At 37.3% G+C, this 20094-nt stretch overlaps 1 protein-coding gene across 3 annotated transcripts in view; it reads left to right on the top strand.

Annotated features, from left to right (window-relative positions):
• The window catches only part of Fbxo38 (F-box protein 38), a 51503-nt gene extending 34062 nt beyond the window's left edge, over positions 1-17441 (top strand). The window contains exons 14-22 of one of the 3 annotated variants that reach the window (XM_004854371.4): positions 877-1056; positions 2508-3017; positions 8004-8104; positions 8284-8386; positions 12298-12464; positions 13587-13732; positions 14342-14445; positions 15797-15910; positions 16583-17441. In XM_004854371.4, the coding sequence (XP_004854428.1) occupies positions 877-1056; positions 2508-3017; positions 8004-8104; positions 8284-8386; positions 12298-12464; positions 13587-13732; positions 14342-14445; positions 15797-15910; positions 16583-16761 (1604 nt within the window). In that variant the 3' untranslated portion in view covers positions 16762-17441. Of the gene's footprint in view, positions 1-876; positions 1057-2507; positions 3243-8003; positions 8105-8283; positions 8387-12297; positions 12465-13586; positions 13733-14341; positions 14446-15796; positions 15911-16582 lie in introns of all 3 variants that reach the window. The other 2 variants (XM_004854370.4, XM_004854369.4) reach the window with 2 other exon arrangements.
• The last annotated feature ends 2653 nt before the right edge of the window (positions 17442-20094 follow it).

Genomic DNA, 20094 nt, shown 5'->3' with positions numbered 1-20094 from the left:
CATTTTACAAAAGGGGAAACTAGTATTCTTATGAGTGATAGGCTGACTGCTCAGCCAGTGTTAAAGGAACAGATTGAGATTAGATGCCAAGTTTTCTCCAAATCTGTTGGAATGGTACCTTATATTTGACTTGAAAAATGTAGCTTTACCCTTGTTTTAATAATCTTACGAATGCAGTAACTTATTTGACAAATATTTACTGAGTGCTGGCTCTACCAGGCATTTTCAGTAGATGGACAAGTTTCCTTGGAGCTTACATTTTGTTGAGTTAATATTAGTCATGTGTCCGAATTGGGTTAGAAGAGCTAAAGGTGTAAAAGTTGGACTGCCAAGCAGATAAAGCCTTTTTCAATGTAAATATGTATCCTCAAATAACTAATATGTAACTTGCATCTAGCCTTCCAGATACAACCTACAGTCAGTTAAGGAATGGAGGAATTGCTCAGCAATCTTGTACATTTGTGAGGATTATCCTCATTTGCTTTTCCTTGGCTCATATATTTACAATATTAGGAATATATGTTGCCTGCTTTTTAAAATTGTTATGATTCTTATTTTGATTATTTTTAGGGTTTAATACTTTTAGAAAAGTAAAGATCCTTTAGGTGGAATGCCATATGATCTACTTTAATATACCTTCAGCAGTGTATAAAGTTGGTTGGCATATTGATCATACGCTTAATGTTGACATAATGCTTTAGATTTAAAATACTTTAACAATATCATATCCCAGGTGTATTCCATTAAAGAGAGAGAGAAAGGAGACTACACAGAGTGAAAAATCATCTCTATAACTCCAGATCTTTGGAAATAGTACTTTGTGTGAGGGCTTTTCTTGGGCAGAGAATAACTATTAGTCCTGTGTTTTTATTTTAGGACCCAGTGGTCTTCAGCGTGTAGTAAAACCAACCCCAATTACTGTTCATGATTCAGAGAGTGATGATGAGGAGGACAGTCTAGAACTCCAAGAAGTCTGGATTCCTAAGAGTGGTGCTCGGCGTTACTCTGAGCGTGAATCAAAAACCGGAGAGTCGGGGCAGTCCAGGGAATCGTCAGGTGAGAGATGCTGTCTTACTCTGCCCAGTTAGTGAGAGTCACTGTCAAAACTGAAACACTTGGCCTTTGAAAAGTGCCCCTACTTCAGCTTGTGGTACAGTTAACATACCCTTCATAAAATGTGATAGGAAGCAAGAAGGCAGTAGCTCAGGGAAGAGGGGAACCTGGGCAGTGCGATTGTGGACAAGTGTAGCACAACAGAAATGTGAGCTGCGGGCTCGGGGCAGAGGAGCAGTAAGAATCATGAATTCCACTGGAGGTTTCAGGTAGTTGTGACCTCAGGGATTAGTGAGAGGCTTGTGCCACATGTAAGGGATCCTGAGCCATCCATACCAGTGAGGAAACAGCCACTTCCCTGCTGACACTGTCCACTTGTACTTAGTAAATACCGGTGGCAAGTTTAGTGCTTGAGGGGGTTCTAAGATACATTTTTATGCTCTCTTGCCACCCTTTAAATACAAACAACAGTTTGTGCCATTTGCCTCACTAAGAACCTGTAATCCTCTTAACTTTTAGGATCATACTTCTTCCTTGGCCTCTCTTGTTTCTCAGAACCATGTGCTTCCCACTTTTAGCAAAAGATGATTTGTTTTTAAACATTGTCCACTCAGTTTTCCCTGCATACTTTCCTTACTTCTTAATGTGCTCACATGTTCAGTATATATTCAACACTGTCCTGGAAACACACACACATATGCATATATATATATATATATATATACATAAACTTCTATGTACAGAAAATTCAGGTATTTACTTTGAATATAATTTACTAACCACCGACTGATAATTCAAAGTTTAGCTTGTTCCTTTTAGAAATTCAGATAACTGAAACTGGTTGAAAAGAGCTTTTATGGAAACTAAAATTTAGGAAAAATAATGTGACCGAATGTTGTCTGAAAGGTTCAGTTTCCATATTTAACAACTAGAATCTCTGCTGGCCAATCAGAGCCTTATTCCTTTCCGAATTCATTGAGCCTTACTGTCCCCCAGGTACTGTGATAGGCACTGTGAGGGTTCTGAGCTGTGTAAACCAGTTTCTCTGTAGAACCTCTAGTCTAGGTGAAGAGTCAGGTAAGATGGTGGGTAGCAGTATTTCGGGGCACATGCTACAGAGGCTCTGGGGCGGGTGTGCAGAGGAGATCAGCAGAGGCCATGACATAGTGAAGCACAGGTGTTTTGGGAGAAAAGTTGGGGCTGAGGTGTAGAATCTAGATAGAGGGGACTTAGCAGAAAGTTAGTTTGGACTCATGGTGAGCCTTGAAGGCTGAGCTGAGGCCTGCAAACCAGGTTGTACTAGGGTCCGTAGAGAATTGTGATATGATCATAGTTATACTTGAGTAAAATCAGTTTACATTGTGTCCTGTTCCAAATTTACTCTTGCCTTTTGTCCAGAATTTGTACTGAAATCTTTTCTTTTCCTCGGGCCGTTCTTCTTTTTCTGTGAGCAGTAAGTGGAAAAGGCAAGACTCCACTTCGAAAGAGGTACAACTCGCATCAAATGGGCCAATCGAAGCAGTTTCCTCTTGAGGAAAGCAGCTGTGAAAAAGGCTGTCAGGTCACCAGTGAGCAGATCAAAGCTGATATGAAAGCAGCTAGGGATATTCCTGAAAAGAAAAAAAACAAGGATGTTTATTCCAGCTGCAGCAGCGCCACAGCCAGCACAGTGGGAAACTCCAGCTCACACGGCACTGCTTCTCAAAGCCCCGACTTTGTAAGGACGGTGAACTGTGGCAGCTCTTCCGAACCTAGCCCTCCAGAAGTGGATGTGTCTGGGCAGTGTGTCTGCTCCCCCGGTGGGTCAGAGGACCCTGAGGCCATGGAGGAGGGAGATGCAGAGAGTTCTGTCTGCCCCAGATGCTGCTGTCACAGGTCCCAGGAATCCCAAAGGAGAACTAGCAGGTGTTCTGATGACGAACGACCTTCAACCAGCCGAGCCTGTGTTGTGAATGGCCCGGATGGTACGAGATCCGCCTTTTCCTTTAGGACTCTGCCACCAGGGGGGTCTTCAGGCCCAGCACATGATGAGAGGACTAATGGGAGTGGCTCTGGGGCTACAGGTGAGGACAGGAGGGGGAGCTCCCAGCCTGAGAGTTGTGACGTGCAGTCTAATGAAGACTACCCTCGGAGGCCCCTAACCAGGGCCAGGAGCAGACTGTCCCATGTACCGCTGGTATCTGAGTCAGGTATGACCATGCTCCCAGGATTAGCAACTGCAGGGTAGGGCTGGAGAAAGGCATGAGCTTGTTCATGAGTTTTCTTAGAAAAGCCAGTTGGGCAAATTACATTCTGGTCTGGGGTTCTGCAGATGACACAGATTTTGAACTAATTTTCTGGAATGTTTTGGTGGGTGGGGATGTAGAACAGGTTTTAAAACATTCAACCCAGATAACTCAAACTAGTTCAGCATTTAAGAAAAAAGTAACTGTGTGTAGTTATCCTAAATACAATATCGATTCTGATGGCTAAGCCCCAGTGAATGAGCTGTCCCCCCATACCACACTTAGGAAAGTCTTAAACCCTAGCCAGATGGTAAGGACCTAAAATGGCCAGGGCTGGGGAAATACCAAGCTCAATGCGGCTTCCTGGGCGTTCCTTATGTCTGCCTCTGCAGTGCCAAATAATTTTTTCTGAATTCTAGTTTTCCCTTCCAGTTAGGTTTGCCAAGATATAAGCAGGTAAGTAGTTTTACTGCAAGTTATTTGGGTGTATAGTTTAAAGGAAAAAAATATGTTTCTATAAAACTTATAATATTATATATAATATATATATATAATTATAATACTTATAATGTATATGCCAAGGCACTTGGTCGAGTGAGAGTAATTATGTTTCTTAGCATAATTCTGTTTCTATTTCTGGCTTTAAGCCCTCATGTCAGTGAATAATAGTGGATTTTAATTTTCTCTGAGTATCCATCAGTTTTAGAAACTTAAAATCAACCCCAGAGCGGTCAGTACTTTTTTATGTACTAACTAGAGTTGAGTGACTCTTGCAGAATCACACTAACAAAAACAACTTTTATAAGATAAATGTGAGACCTTGATTATATATTAATCATCATACTAACATAAACATATATAAAATACTCGATTTCCTTGAGCTTTGCAAACATTAATTCTGATGAAAATACTCTTCCCAGCTTGAAGCTTAAATGTTATGTTACCATTTCTAAATTTAAATTGTGATAAAATGTGTATATAACATAAATTTATCATTTTGAAGTGTACAATTCGGTGACATTAAGTACATTCTCATTGTCATACAGCTTTCATAACCATCTGAACTTTTTCGTCTTCTCGAACTAAAACGCTTCCCTTTAACCAGGGAGACCCCTAGTTGTTTTCTTTTTCATACTTATAAAGTAAGATCTATATTTTTTCCTTTTTTATTTTTATGCTGAAGGGCCTTGCCTGTACTCTATTAGGATAAATGTTTATATCTTACTATTTTATTCATTTATTTTATTTTATTTCTTTAGTTCAAGTTGGAATTATGTTATATAGATAGCTGAAGAAGAATATCGTTTTCATAGCACTGAGGCCCCCTGTTTAGGAAATTTGTGTCTTATTTGTCTTATGTCCCTTGGTAAAGCTTTACTGTTTTTTTGTTTGTTTTTTGTTTTGTTTTTATTTTGAGACAAGTTCTCTCTTAAGTCACTGAATTGTCCAGGCTGGGCTCAAACTTGTAATCTGCTGTCTCAGCCTTTCAGAGGACTGGGAATTCAGGCTTGTCCCGCTATACTCAACTTGTTTTGTTTTTAATATAGATCCTTCATATTAACTGTTGTTGTTCTGATGTTTTTATTTTTAGCTTTGTGTGCTACTCACCCCTTTATCATTTTATTCTGACCTGTTTCACAACTAGAACTTTTTCTTAGGTTGACTAATCCTTGGGTTAAAGAAAAGTAAACCTCATATATGTAGAACTTTTTACTATTCTCTTTATTGCCTTATTTTTGTTTTTCACTTTGAGAAGATTTCTAATGTTACAATATGGCTTAGTGGATAAATTTTTATACTTTTTTTTAAACATAATACAAATGATCATTTACTTTCAATAACAGTTTTTCTGGGGAAATATCAAAGTACAGATTTTAATATTACCAGGTCTCTTCTGGAAAGAGCAAGTCATTTGAGTGGCTTATAAATTATTTTTAACTTGTATTTTCTTTATACGAAAGCCATTCTGCTTTAAAAGTTTTAAGGAGAGAAAACCAACTAATACAGGAAGAAATGTGATTGTTATGGATTTTTGTAATCTGTTCAAAATTAATATTTGAGTTGTTTGATTTTTTGGCCTTGTGGAGTGTTTCAGCCATGTTAGAAGTTAATGTTATTGTTTTTGTATGTGATTTCCAAATTTGGAAATAAACACTTTTGTAAATTGTTTTTTATCCTCGCTATATAATAGTTTAAAAGTAAATATCAAAAATCTGATTGGATTGTCAAAGAGTGGGATTTAGGATTAATGTAATCCTCATAAATATTAAACTCTTCCTAACATCTCAAGGGGTCTCAAGGTTGGTCTGCTGTCCTTGTTTCTGTAGCATCTTTGACACTAATGTGAACCACACTGTGCTGTAATTCTGTGTTTTATTGTCTTGTCTTTTCAGTGGACTGAGCATCATAAGGCCAAGGGAGTGTCTTCTTGTTTACCATTATATACCCAGACTGTAGACACCATGTTTCACATATAGTATGGAGCTCAGTGAATAATCGTGAACTTAGTTAAATGTAGAAACCATCATAGGAGATACGTTGATGCTAGAAGATGTACAGAATCACTAGAAATCTCCCTAAACAAAATCAGTTGTCCCTAGATGGAGAGGAGGGCATGAAGAATAGTCTAACAAACCAACAAACTCTTCCTTTTTCATTGGGAAGCCATAGTTTTTCAAGGTCATCTACTAATAAAAGGTGACTTTATTTTATAGAAAAAATGACTTTCATTTTGTAGAAAAGATAAACCTCTAATTTGGGCACTCTGGAGAGTGGGAAACATTAACTTTGGACCCATATTATGAGCATTTAATAGGGAAGGTGAGAGGTTTGAAAATTAGATCATAAAAGGAGAATGGGCATAGAAGCCTGGTATTACAGCACTGTCTTGGAGGACTGGAAACACCTGTTTTTTGGTTTTGTTTTTGTAGTATGAGAGAGGGAACAGGACTTCTATATGGAAGTTGTAGCGGTTGTGTGAATTTTGGCAGTTCTATGAAATGTGTGACCTTTAAAAGATTCCTTGTCATGAGAGATTTCGTATGAAATTCCTTCAGGGTACTGGAGAAGAAGGCATTCATTTGGTTGCCTATGTCAGTATTTTTTTTTAAGAGCCCCAGGATTTTGCTTGATTTTCAGGGTCCTTAGGAGAAGTTTGGTCTTTGGAGTAGAATTTTCTTTTTGCCTTCAATCAAAGCAGCCATTTTTGTTTTGCATAGTGGAATTTCACAAAAGATTCCAAATGGTGGAGAAACGATTCTAGGGTATAAAAACTTATCTCAACTAGATCTCTACATTTTGACTAATCCTAAACTTTGGAAATTAGGAGTATTTACACCTCATTTCCGTATATTTCTTTGTAATCTTTTGTTTGAGGTTACAAAATTATAAAGCGGAATGTTTGTAACCTGGCAGAGAGAACAGTATGATGGGGATTTAGTTCCTAAAAGTCAATTATATTTCATTCAAGCTATGCCCTGCTATTATACAGTGTGGTTAAGTATTATAAATTCTAAAAATGACTTTAATATCTTTTCTTAGTGTATATGTGCTTGTTCTTAGATATGAGTTTAGAATTTGTTTTTAAATAAAATCAGGATATTTATAATTACATTATCATGTTTTTAGTATAATACTTGTAAATGAGTTAGGGCCTTACAGAAAAAATGATTTCAGTTTTGTTAACATAGGAACTGGTGCCAGATTGCCTGGATTTGACTCCTGCTTGCCACTTAACATCTTGGCAAGCTGTTTTACCTTCCTATAGCTCTTCAGAGAAGTGTGGAGAATAGAATAGTAAATCTATCTTGGAGGACTGATGTAAGGATTGTATGCATTAATAAATGTAAAGCCCTTAGGACAGTGCCTGACACATAATAAGTGCTCAGTAAATATTTGTTATTTTGTTTATGTACCTGTAACGCATTCATTTGTTCTGCAAATGTTGCGTGACAAATCATTCAAATAAATGTGGACTCTATTAGCTCATTGTTAGTAGCTGATACTGAAACAAAGCTGAAGTAAGACCATGTGGTTTCCTTCGAGGAACTTCTGGTTTAAATTTGGAGACAAAACAAGTATACGGGAAACCATAGAACAGTATATAATTTGGAGGTCCACAGTGATTTGTCAGAAACAAGTTAGCAGTTGAGTTTGACCAGTCAGAGATTGGTAGTATTTCAAAAGGTGAAATCAGAAAATGTGATCCAAGCTAGAGTGATTAATGAAAATCATTATTGAGAACCATTGGCCACAGGAGTAAAATTAAGAACAGATGAAAAAAATAAAAATAAATAAATTAAAAAAAAAAAAAGAACAGATGGAGCTAAAGCATATCTCCCCAGGTGAGGCATTGAAACATGCTCATTAAACAGCAGTCAGTAATTTAATTTTTTTTTTAGCAAGAAAGTCACAGGTTTAATCTACTGGTATTACTCAGGATGGAGTGGGTCAGAGAGACTAAACATTGGAAATGATCCATACATTGTTGGAATGGCCCAAGAGTAGGAAGGCATGTTAGATTTGATGTAGACAGGTTTGAGGTGCTAGAGGGTGAGACTTATTTGGAACTGACCGTTGGAAACATTGATTCCAACTGTATTTTGGGGGAACCAAATTGAGATCTAGGAATTGTCTTGGTGGGTTTTATACAGATGTGATTGAATATATATGTGACTAAAGAAAATAAAGCAAAGCTAAAATGTGGACTTTTTTTGCCTTTTCTAGAGGTTGCCAAAACAAAGCCACGTCATGCCATGAAACGGAAACGGACAGCAGATAAGTCCACCAGTACCAGTGATCCTGTGATCGAGGATGACCATGTGCAGGTAAAAAAGTCACTTTTCAGTTCTTGAGCAATGCAAAGCTGAAGTTTCTCTTTTTTGTAGTTTCTTTGTCCTAGGGAGAAAAAATGGTAATAGCTGCTTCTCAGTTGTACCAGTGTAAACTTTAAGCTTCTTAAAAAACAAAAGATACATTACATATAACTTTCAAATTTTTCTTATAGGTTCTTGTATTAAAATCCAAAAATCTCGTTGGCGTCACTATGACCAATTGTGGAATCACAGATCTGGTGCTGAAAGACTGTCCCAAGATGATGTTCATTCATGGTATGTATTTGGGCCTGTATTGTACAAGAGCATCATGAATGACTGTAAAGAATGAAGAAGCCAGAAGTACAACAGCAACATTATTGTGTATCTGTTCTAGTAAAAGACTGTGTTGATTATCTTTAATTCTATCCTGTTCTACAGCTCTCAAGTAATTACTCCATAGTAAGGGTCCCTGTGCTGATAAGGGTTCATTTTTGTAAACAGCTTCTCCTCCAAGAGATAATTGCTCACCTCGCAGGATAGATGAGCAGCATGAATGGGCTCTGGAGTCAGATACACCTCAGCTTGAATCCTGGCTCAGCCATTTGCTCACTGTGAGATTTGAACATGTTTTGTGTGTAAATATTTTTTGAGGGGAGCTTAATAGCTTTGTTTTTGGTGAGATGATCAATCATACCCCTAATCTTAATACATGGCACATTATCATTAGTCCAGACCCATTTTTCAGTCTCACTTGTGTCGCACTGCAGATGCCTTTGGCTCCCTCCTGCTGTACTGATGCATCTTGCCAATATATCTTTCATGTCATAACTTAGATAGCTGTCTATCTCATGTATAGGGTATTATTTTCTATGAGCTTTTAGAAGTTTAGGTACATATGTCCATTCAAAGTCCATTTATTTTTTCCTTCTATTAATTCAAAATTAGATTTTTGATACTCATCCACATAAAATTATGAATCTGATTTGTTCTTTCACTTGAATAAGTTATGTATTTCAGTGTGCCTACTTATGCTTAACCCATAAAATATTAGTGAAAATTAAATGCAGTGATTGCTATATTAAATGCAGTGATTGATATACAGAATCTTCCCCCAAGGATGTGTACATTAGGAAAAGCAAAACTTATATAAATATTTTAATACTAAAATTACTGAGACATCCTGAGATTAATAAAAGTTACCTTTGGCCTCTACAATTACAAGAGGTACTCAAAGTGGTGGCCATGATCTTCTAGACATTTATTAGTACAGCGAGCAGCTGAAGTGTGTACATTTTTTTTGTGGACTTTGTATATACACTCACACATACAGGCACACACACACAAACAAGGTCTGACCTTTACTAAATCCCTAATGAAGATTAATTCCTGTTGTATTAGTATTGGAAAAAATACTAAAGGGTTTCTTTTTCTGGCACATCTCCCATGACCCTGATAGTAAACAAAACAAGTCCCATTAACATTTTCATGGTGGGGCTGCTAATTCATATGTCCCCCTGCTGGGTGGCTCTAATTTGAATGGATGGTCCCATCAGGCTGCTCTTACCACTTCTCAGGGGTCTTTGATTATAATAATGCAGAGAAAGATGGTGATTTAACAGGCCAGGTGTCATCATATTACAGTTCCTTAAGGAAAACATTAAAGTGCTATAAAATAATTGTTATACTTCCATTTTGTGGCACAACAGTTGTAAATGCATATTGTATACACCAGCAAAAGAGTGTTTGAAAGATTTCCATGTTAAAATTTAGAGAATTTTTAACCTGTGAAGAAATGCCACAGGTACAATTTACTCAAAAAGCACTCACTTTATAGGAACTTATTTAGGATTAGCAAGAAACACACAAGCAATGTAGAGAATATTAATCAAAAATTATCTGAAAAAATGTGTGGTGCTGTGGCCACAAAAAAGAGCTGAGCACATTATGACATTTTATGTACTCTGTACAAGTCAGCTGCCTTTAGTCATAAAATGTTTCTTAAAAATTCACAAATATAAATTTCTTTTAACTAAATTTGTTGACTATTTGATAAATTTTAATTGGTTTGAATATTAATATTTATATTTGGGCAGTAATTCTAATTCAAAAAACTGGCTAGATTCAATCCATTCATAGACTTTTTATTAATTTTATTAATAAAATATTAGTTTATTATAGAATAGTATTTATTATATATTATATAGTATTTATTGCATAATTTATTATATAATAGTATTTTATTATATAATATTAGTACAAAGACCAATAAAGGTGATTAGATCTCTTTATACCACCAGTGGTTCAAGGCAGCAGGAATGTGTTAAGTGGTGCTTACCAAACATTTTGTCAAGTAGGAGAAGCCCCAAAAGGGGAGATGAAACTGAGACTCATACACTGGCTCACCCCTTAATTCTACAAGACTCAAAACCCTGGGATCCCAGACCACCACGTGCCACTAAAGAGGCGGTACTTCATCCCAACCAGTGAGGTCTTTGGTCCTAAAACATTAAGAGTTTCTTCCTGAAACAAAACATGGGCTCTTCCAAAGCTCAGAGATCATACAGCAAGCTTCTCTTTGTAGCTAGTCTCTAACATTTTATTCTCTGATTCTTTGAGCTCTGAGCATCAGAAACTCAACCCTCAGACTTTTCAGGTTGGCATGCCATTGTTTTTGGAGAAAAAAGAATGAGAAAGTATCTAAGAATCTGATTTGTTTTCACCTCTGCACTTAGTTGTGATAAGTTTCCCCATGTCTCCTCCATCCTGGTAGTGGGTTCATGGCCCCAGTCCCACTGTCCCCCCTTTAAACCAAATTGTTTAGCTCTTCATGAGACAGAGGGCCTAAGGTAAGTGGCCAAGTCTCTAAACTGGGTTAATGTCAAATGAGATTAGTAGTGACCTTAACCACGTCTGTTTTTGTAGCAGAGAATCTTTAATCCTTATCCCCATCCAGTCCTCTCCTTTTTTCCTTTCCTGTTTTCAGTACTGATTTTTTTTCCTGTTAACCATGCCACAGAGGCAAAAAGGAACCTAAAAAGCAAGAACCTGGTTTAGTATTTAAACATCAAAGTTAGTTATGGGGTAGAGTGCTTCAGACGATACCTGTGTCAAGAACTTACAGGTGATGTCTTTATGAAATGTTAAGGTCAGGCAATTTAGCCTTAGGGTTTCATATTCTCTTCCATTTAATCCTTTGTCTTGAGTTGGGCCAGGTTGAAATTTGTGCTTTCAAAAAGGATAGAGGGCTGGGACTGTTGTAGAACCATAGAGCTCTTTCCTAGCATGGGGGAGCCCTGGGTTTCACATTCAGCAAAAGGGGAGAAAGAGAGTGAAAGGGAGAGAGGGAGGAAGGGAGGAAGGGGTAGAGTGAAGTGGGGGTGGAGGAGGAGAGGAAAGTAAAAAGAAGGTAATATTTTTCTTAAGTTGGTAACTAGTGCAGTTAAATGCATTTGTTGTATCCTAATTCTTCTCTCTGTGGTCCTTGTTTGGTATGTTAAACAGGAAGACTGTGCAATTATTTTTTAGACCAGCATTTCCAGTATAGCTTTCTGCAGTTGGGGAAGTGTTCTGTATCTGACTGTTCCATATGGTAACCACTAACCACATGTGACTATTAAATATTTGAACTGTGATTAATGTTGATTTTGTTATATTTAATTTCATTGAAATTTAAATTGTTCCAAGTGGTTAGTGGCTACTATATTGTACTGCACAGTTTTAGACTGTAGTATTCAAATATTTCTGGGCCTTTTGTTTTTCAAGCTTTTGGTTTTTTTTAAAAAATATGTAATAAGAATGAAAATCAACTTTGCTTTTATCCTGTAAATGAATATAAGATATTATATGAGTTATTTGGACTATATGATCATTATTCCTAAAGTTGTATAGTTTAATAGTTATCCTATCCAATAAATATTTCTTAAATAACTCCCGTTTGAGTCATTTTCTAGCCCTTCATTTCTTTAACAGCATCTTAGAAGGAAAAGATACCTCAACATCCCTTCTCTCCTGATTAAACATATTTTCAAATCCTGTTAATTGTTATTTGTATTCTGTGGTAATACTTGACCTTTTTTAAAGACATATACACTTTGAGTATTCTGTGCTAATAAAAGTTGAGTCAATCCTCCAAAGGTGCTTTCAAATAGGTTATATGTTGCTCTTTCACATAAATTATTTATAGAGTTTGCTGTTCTTATTTTTAGCTACCAGGTGCAGAGTACTGAAACATTTAAAAGTAGAAAATGCACCAATTGTAAACCGCTTTGACTATGCACAGTGCAAGAAGCTGAACATGGATCAGGTACTTGACCAGATACTAAGGATGCCTCCTGAGAGAAATCGCATCATCTACCTTCGCCCCATGCAGCAGGTAACAAGCTCTGCCCCTTCCTGATGATGCACACACATTTGTTAATTTCAGCCTTTTAGACTAGGCATGTATTCATTGCCCACTCCATATTAGTGATTCCTTAGGTCTGCATACATAGTTTTTTTTAACCAAGCTAGACTCTTGCCAATTTTCTTTATTAATGATTATCTACTAAATTTTTAAAAGTTTTTAGCAAGTTATTTGACAGGAGTTATTCAAGATATTTTTATATTTATTAAAATTTACCTGTGGCTAAAAACAAAGACTCAGGTATTAAATTACCTGATTCAAATTCTGGCTTTCTGACCTATAGCAGATTTTTTAACTTTATGTCCCAATTTTTTCATATGTAAAACTAGAATTAAATAATATACCTGAGGTTATTGTGATGTGTCAACTAATATATGTGATATGCTAGAACCCTTGTTGTTATAGCATAATGTAATATTGCATCATTATTATGGCCAAACTTTATATATGAAACTGTGCTTGATTTCAGAAGAGAGTTTAGAGGAAATGCTAAACAAATCTTTGAGTCACTGTGTGAACCAGGTCCCAAAAGGGTCAGTTCAACAAACACATTCTTTAGGGTCACAATACTCAAGATTTGCTCTGTTCTAAAAAATACCCAGAACATTGTCCTTCCCTCCAGAAGATTGCCTTCTTAAAAAGAACATAAATAAGCCACTGAGATGACAGAGTAGAATTTTTATAACTACAGATAGGGAAAAGTGTTCTGCAGGAAGGAAGCAGTGCCAACTAAGGCTACAAAGAGTCAAGAACTGTGTTTTGTCCTTAAGAATGGGCAGTGATCCAATTTGAGGGAGTTTGGTTCTGTACATTCACACTTCTGTAGTGCAGTCAGTACTGGAACCTATAATCCTCAAAAGTGGGTCCTGCATTGATTGACATCAGTTACCTGAATCAGAGTGCTCTGGCTTACCAGGTTTGTCTTAAGCCCAGCATAGTAAGCTGTTTAGCGTGGAATATGACTATTCAGTTTTCAGATCAGCCAAAGATATTGAATGTGAGGGCCCCCAGGAAAGATTCTTCAAGCTGTAGAAGATAGGTTTGTAAGACTTACTTTCCTTTTCCGAAGACCTCTTTATGATGTCTTCACAGGTGGACACACTGACTTTGGAGCAGAAACTATTTAGTGGTCCCTACCCCTACCACATCTGTATCATCCATGAATTTAGCAACCCTCCCAATGTGCGGAATAAGGTGCGCATTCGCAGCTGGATGGACACAATAGCAAACATCAATCAGTAAGTAACTGCATGACTCTCTGCAAAAGGTCTTTTCAGTCATTTCCTGTAATGGGGGCTCCCAGGAGTAAATCCCAGTTCTTGTCTTAAAGGATTCCATCTGAGCTTTTCGGGCATGATTGAATTAACATATAAAAAAATTAACATATAGGAAAAACTGAGGGAAATAACTTACAACTAAAGAGCATACCTGTGTATGTAGCTTTTTATTTCCAACTAGAGAAACCAAGAACAGACTGTACATGTACATTTGACTGTAACTTGTGGAGAATGAGAGATCAAGTTAAAGATTGTAAGACGATGATGTTTTACATCATCAAAAAACTGAACTATGTATTTGTTATATAATCATTGTATGAAGCACCCTCTATACACAAGGCATTTGCTGAGAGGATGGCTTGCTTTCTTTGATACGATTTTGAAGATAGTAAAGAAACTTTGACCTGACTAGACAAATCTCTATTTTGAGTAAGTGGGGGTGTTAGATTCAGTATTTTTTCTGAAATGTTTTATAGAATCTGGGCCTGAAACAACAGTCTTGACAGTTCCATTGTACCCCATTCCCTAACATTTTCAGTTTTGCAATTACATTTTCCTTCTTGTGTTTAGAGAGCTCATTAAGTATGAATTCTTCCCTGAAGCCACTCGAAGTGAAGAAGACTTAAAGAAGTACCCCAAGTATCCCTGGGGGAGAGATATCTATACTTTAGAAGGTGCGTATTTGCCATTGTTTGAAAGCTAAATAGCTACGAGCTGGATGAAGAGACATGTCTTAGAGAGTCTTAGAATTCATCAAAATAAATGGTTGATGTGAATACCTGTAAGAAACAGGGGCCAGGTATCCCAGAGATGCAAATGAAAACAATGCTGAGATTCCACCTCACTCCAGAAAGAATGGCTGCTCTCAAGGAATCAACCATTAACAAATGCTGGCGGGGCTGTGCGGAAAGAAGAACCCTGCTCCACTGCTGGTGGGAGTATAGACTGGTGCAACCACTGTGGAAGTCAGTATGGAGATGCCTCAAAGAACTAGAATTAGAGGTCCCATTTGACCCAGCTATTCCCCTGCTGGGGATCTTCCCAAAAGAATTAAAGGAATCATACCACAGTGATATATGTGCACCCATGTTTATAGCTACACAGTTTGTAATAGCTGAAACTGGGAAACAGCCCAGTTGCCCATAAACTGGTGACTGGATAGAGAAGATATGGTTTTTTAATAAAATGGAGTACTATTCAGACATAAAGAATGAGAAACTAGAGACATTTATAGCTAAGTGGATATACATTGAGGCGATACTCTTAAGTGAAATCATTAGGACACACATGAGTAAATACCAAATAGTTTCCCTGGTGTGAAAGTGTAATTGAGGATCAAAATGTATAATAGATAATATGGAACAGGAAGAAAAGGTCCAAAGGGGAAGTGGAAGGGGTAGAGGAAAGGAAAGAAGGGAAAGGAAAAAACAGAAATAAAGCTTTGTACAGAGGGAAGGGTGGAGGGGTTGAAGGGAGGACAGGAGAAAAGGGAAAAATAAGAACCAAGATATATCATGTAAAGGTACATATTCCTAATGATGAATGTCATCATATTGTATACCTAAAATGTACCAAACTTAATTTTTACAAAAAAGAAACAGGGACCAGGTTAACATTGCTCTGCCCATATGAGTTTTTTTCAGCCATAGAATACATTGGTACCTCCATTCATGAACTTAATTCTTTCCACGATTCTGGTCACAAACTGAATTGGACGAGAACCAGTCATATTTCTCCATAAGGTCAACATTAAACCTAACCATTGAATTTGATTCAGTTCTCGTCCAACTTGGCTTGTGACCAGAATTGTAGAAAGAATTAAGTTCAGGAACCAAGGTACCACTGTAATCGGAAGTAGTAGATGAAAATTGCAGATTGCTATGGTTTGAGATTTGGAAATGACTTGCAAGCACCACCTGGGTCAGTTTCTGCTTTACATTTTATGTCCTGTTTAGAAAGTACTACAGAGTTGGTGCTTTCAGCACCTCCACACGTGTAGCACTAACATCTGTCTTCTTGTTTTAGGTGTTGTTGATGGAGCTCCATATTCCATGATTTCTGACTTCCCTTGGCTGAGGTCACTACGGGCAGCAGAGCCCAACAGCTTCGCCCGATATGATTTTGAAGATGATGAAGAAAGTAATTATGAACTGTCTTGACTTCTTTTCTGTAGCTTGAGTGTATCCTGCTAAGTTAATTATTAATACTTTGAGAATTCAGAGCAGTGCAACTTTTAAATGGTTTCCACTCCCCCCCCCCGCCCGCCCCCCTCAAAAAGCTCTGAATTTGTACTGGGGATATATGCTGGGAAGGATTCCTTGAAACACGTTTTTTTTTTTTTTCCTTTTTTATTACCTTTTTTTCTCTTTTTAATTGGTGTTGGGGGTTGAACTCAGGTCTATATATTCTACCTCTGAGCTACACCCCAAGCCAGTCACCTAAATATTTATAATTCTGTATTTTTTAATGAATTTAGAATTTATCAGCAATATTGTTTCAGAATTGTTCCAATTGTACGAATTATTCTCCTGTTGTATAGAACTTTTATAAGGAAATGAATTTTATGAACTACATGTATGTGACTTACCCTCTGGCATATCATTTTTACCTGGGATTTTAATCATGTCTGCTGTCTCAGACATCAGACATGATATAAAACTATAAAGTGATGGGGACCCATTCCATGAGCTATTGATGCACCAGCTATATTATGTGAAAAGGTACAGGAATATTTTGTCAACCAGCTTATCTGATTGGCTTTCCAATTGATTCTGATTATCACACTTGTCTCCCCTTCTTCTCATTTCCAAGGTACCATCTATGCTCCTCGAAGAAAAGGACAGCTGTCTGCAGATATCTGTATGGAAACAATAGGAGAGGAAATCTCAGAGATGCGTCAGATGAAGAAGGGTGTGTTTCAGCGAGTAGTGGCGATTTTCATCCACTATTGTGATGTCAATGGAGAGCCAGTTGAAGATGACTACATTTGATTGGTCCCTGCCCCTCTCTAGGTATTCCAGCAGAAAGCAGCCGGCCTCATTCAGCTGCTGGAATACTCCACAGGGACTTGGGGCATGGGATTGGGAGGCCCTGGCTCAGTTTGGAATATAGGAAATATATAAGGAACATTGAAATTGTATACAAGGATTTGTACATAAAATATGCAGAGACACTTCCTAAAGTACAAACTTTATATCATATGTTTATACAATTTAATTTAAAAATCTCAATAATGAAGGCATATAATTTGAAAGAGTTCATTTTGTTCCATTTTTCCTTAGTTCATACAGTATCATTTTTGGACTGAGTCCCCATTTACTATATTCTTAATAAACACCATCACCCCCTTAAACCTGTGCCTTTTTCTTCTCGAGCAAAGCTGTTTGAGTAAATCTGATGAAGATTGTTTGTGTTTTGTGTACCTTTTTTTTGTTAAAAAAAGTACCAATTAAACTGTATAGTCAGTAAAGGCTATATGTTTCTGTGCAAAGAATGTAGTTCCTTTTTTTTCCCTTTGGTATTATAGTTGCCATATTTCTTTAAATAAAAGACTCATGAATTTGAGGGGGAAATGGAAAAGTTTCCAAAGCATTTGTAGTTATTTATTTCCACATTCAATTGTGTGTACACTATACCTTGAATATAAAAATAAAAGTTTATTAAAAACTTTTTTCTTGCCTTGGGTCGAAATCCTTTTTAAAGAACAGTAGTAAATACTACACAGAAAAGCAATACACTGTATAGCTGTGTCTCTAAGATTCTAGTGTTGTCCAATTTCTAATCTCTTTAAAGTTTTGTGGCTGTGAGATGTTGGACTCCTAGAACTCCGTGACAGAATACTGAGATCAGCAGAATTTCCCAAGATATGCGGTCTCGGATAGTCTTGATAATGGTGTATGCTCCATTACCACCTCACGGTAAGAGCAGAAGCTTTAGAGCAGTGCCTGCATCTGGCATGGCCTTGCCACTTGGAAGCTGAGGGACCTTGGCAAATTAAACTGAAGGTCTTCAGGAAAATTTTATAAAAGCTTTCCAAATGGACGTAAGGAGCTACTGTCTGTATAAGGTATATATATATATATATATATAAGGTCCTTCAGTGTTTGGTCAGCCCTTTCATTTACAGGGAGTTAATTGAAACCCAGAAGGAAACATTGCCCATACTTGGGCCTATGTGCTGGGTAGAACAAAAGTCATTCCCACTGCACTGCCTCTGTTGTTAATGGTAGAAATGCAAGGATCCCAGCGTGCTTCCCTAACACTAAAGTTATTTTGTTTTTTTCTTGATACTGGTACTGGGGATAGAACTCAGGACCTTGTACTTGCAAGGCAGGTGTGGCACCACTGAGCTAAATCCCTGGGCCCCACTGAAGTAGTATGAATCATAGTATTTTTCTTCAAAGTTCTCTTCTGAAGTTTTACAAAATTTTTTCCTATACATTAGGAGGTATAAGTCAGTTCATAACTTATTACATTGTTTGTTTTTCTTATTACATTACTTTTAACTCAGCTAACTTCTACTTAGAAGAGTGGGTTCCACTATTAAGGTTATAACTAGTAGAAGGCAGAAAATACAGGATATCCTAGATACTTCATCTGGAACCCCCAACCTCGCAAAAGCCCAATCTAACCTTTGTTTTTGCATTGTAACCACAGTCATCTAAACAATGCTTCTGTCAGCCACAAGAGGCCGCTGCCTTTTAAATTCTTGATTTACCCATCTCACCTTCTAAGCCAAACTATCAGGTAACTACAACAAGAAGCGCTACAATCATCGTAAAGATGCCAAGAACTCAAAAACAAAACTTGAATGCCCACTATTGTAGGCATTGTTTTTGGTGCCCGCGTTACCTGATCCTGTGATTTTAGTATTCCTTATGAACTAGCTTGTTCATGATGATGTCACATCTCATTTCAGAATACCTTCAAAATCATGCTCAACAAAGACATGAGCATCCAAGAGGGCAGAAGGTATCTTCTTACCTCATTTTGAGGTGTTTTCCTTATGCACAATGTTCAAACCCTTCAAGCATACATCTGGTAAATGTAGATGGAATGAATGAGTGATTGCCATAGAGTACGGCTCAGCAAACTTTCTTTATAGGGCCAGGTAGTAGTGTGTGCTGAATGGGCCACAGCTTTTCTCTGGGACACCTACTGTCATGTGAAAACCATAGACAATGTAGATTAATGAACACGGCAGTGTTACAGTAAAATTTTATTTATGAACATAAATTTGAATTCCACATAATTTTCACATGTCACAAAATATTTCTCTTGACTTTTTTCCCAGACATTATAAAGTAGAAACCATCCTGAAGGCTGAACATACCACATCTGCCCCAGTTGGCCTACACCTGCCACAGGGAACTTTCTCGACCTATTTGTCCATTCAGTTAGACCACAAGTTTGTCAACCATGTGTTAAAAAGGCCTTTAGAAATATTTCATAGATAATTTATGACTACATTAGCATCACTAACAGAGTGAATCTTGAATATCATGCTGCTAGGTGTAGGACTAATGCTTTCCCCGAATAACAGCTGGCACCACAGTTGGACTGGCTTCATATATAGAATCAAAAGACCTCGGTTCAGATTCTGACATCTTCATACAATTGCTGGGTGATCAAGAGACATCACCCTAACTTGGAGCCTCAATTCCCTCATCTGAAGATGGTGACAACTAATATGACAGTGACAAAATTATAGTAAACTGGACAATGCAGTGCAAATGGAGGTTCAAGGTGTTAATGGAAAATACACTGTTTATATTTTTTAAAATGTATAGTAAAAGATACCCTGCCACTTAGCCCCCTCAAAATATTCCACTTTGAACCCACTTATCCCATCATTCTTGCCACATTCTGAAGCAATTCTGGAAGTCCTCTCTCATGAATGTCTTTAGTTGCACTGCTGTGGCTGCTTCCATATCCTGCATCAAATAGTTTACCTTTCATAGTCATTCTGACTTTGGGGAGGAGCCAGAAGTCACACAGATCCTGAGGTGGTGAGTAAGGTGGATGAGGACACATTGATGTTTTCATGAGCCCACCTTTCTGCTGGATGACACTGGACAGCAGCATTCACCATATTTTTCATCACACCTCGTAAGACAGTAATGAAAGAATGTCCAGAACTGCTTCAGATATTGGCAAGAATGATGAGATAAGTGTTTCCAAAGCAAAGGGGAATATTTCGAGAATTAATGGTAATGTGTGTTTACTGTAAGTTTTAAATTTAAATATTCACCTTACATTTTTATCATACCTCATAGTATTTCTTCCATAATTCTCCTTGTTATAAAAGGTGGGGATTTTTTTGA

The sequence above is a fragment of the Heterocephalus glaber genome, unplaced genomic scaffold, assembly GCF_053883595.1.
Source record: "Heterocephalus glaber isolate CG9 unplaced genomic scaffold, H.glaber_assembly_v1.0 deba00001463, whole genome shotgun sequence".
Classification (NCBI taxonomy): domain Eukaryota; kingdom Metazoa; phylum Chordata; class Mammalia; order Rodentia; family Bathyergidae; genus Heterocephalus; species Heterocephalus glaber.
The sequence above is the reverse complement of the archived record's forward strand: the minus strand, read 5'-3'. Positions and strand labels throughout refer to the sequence as shown.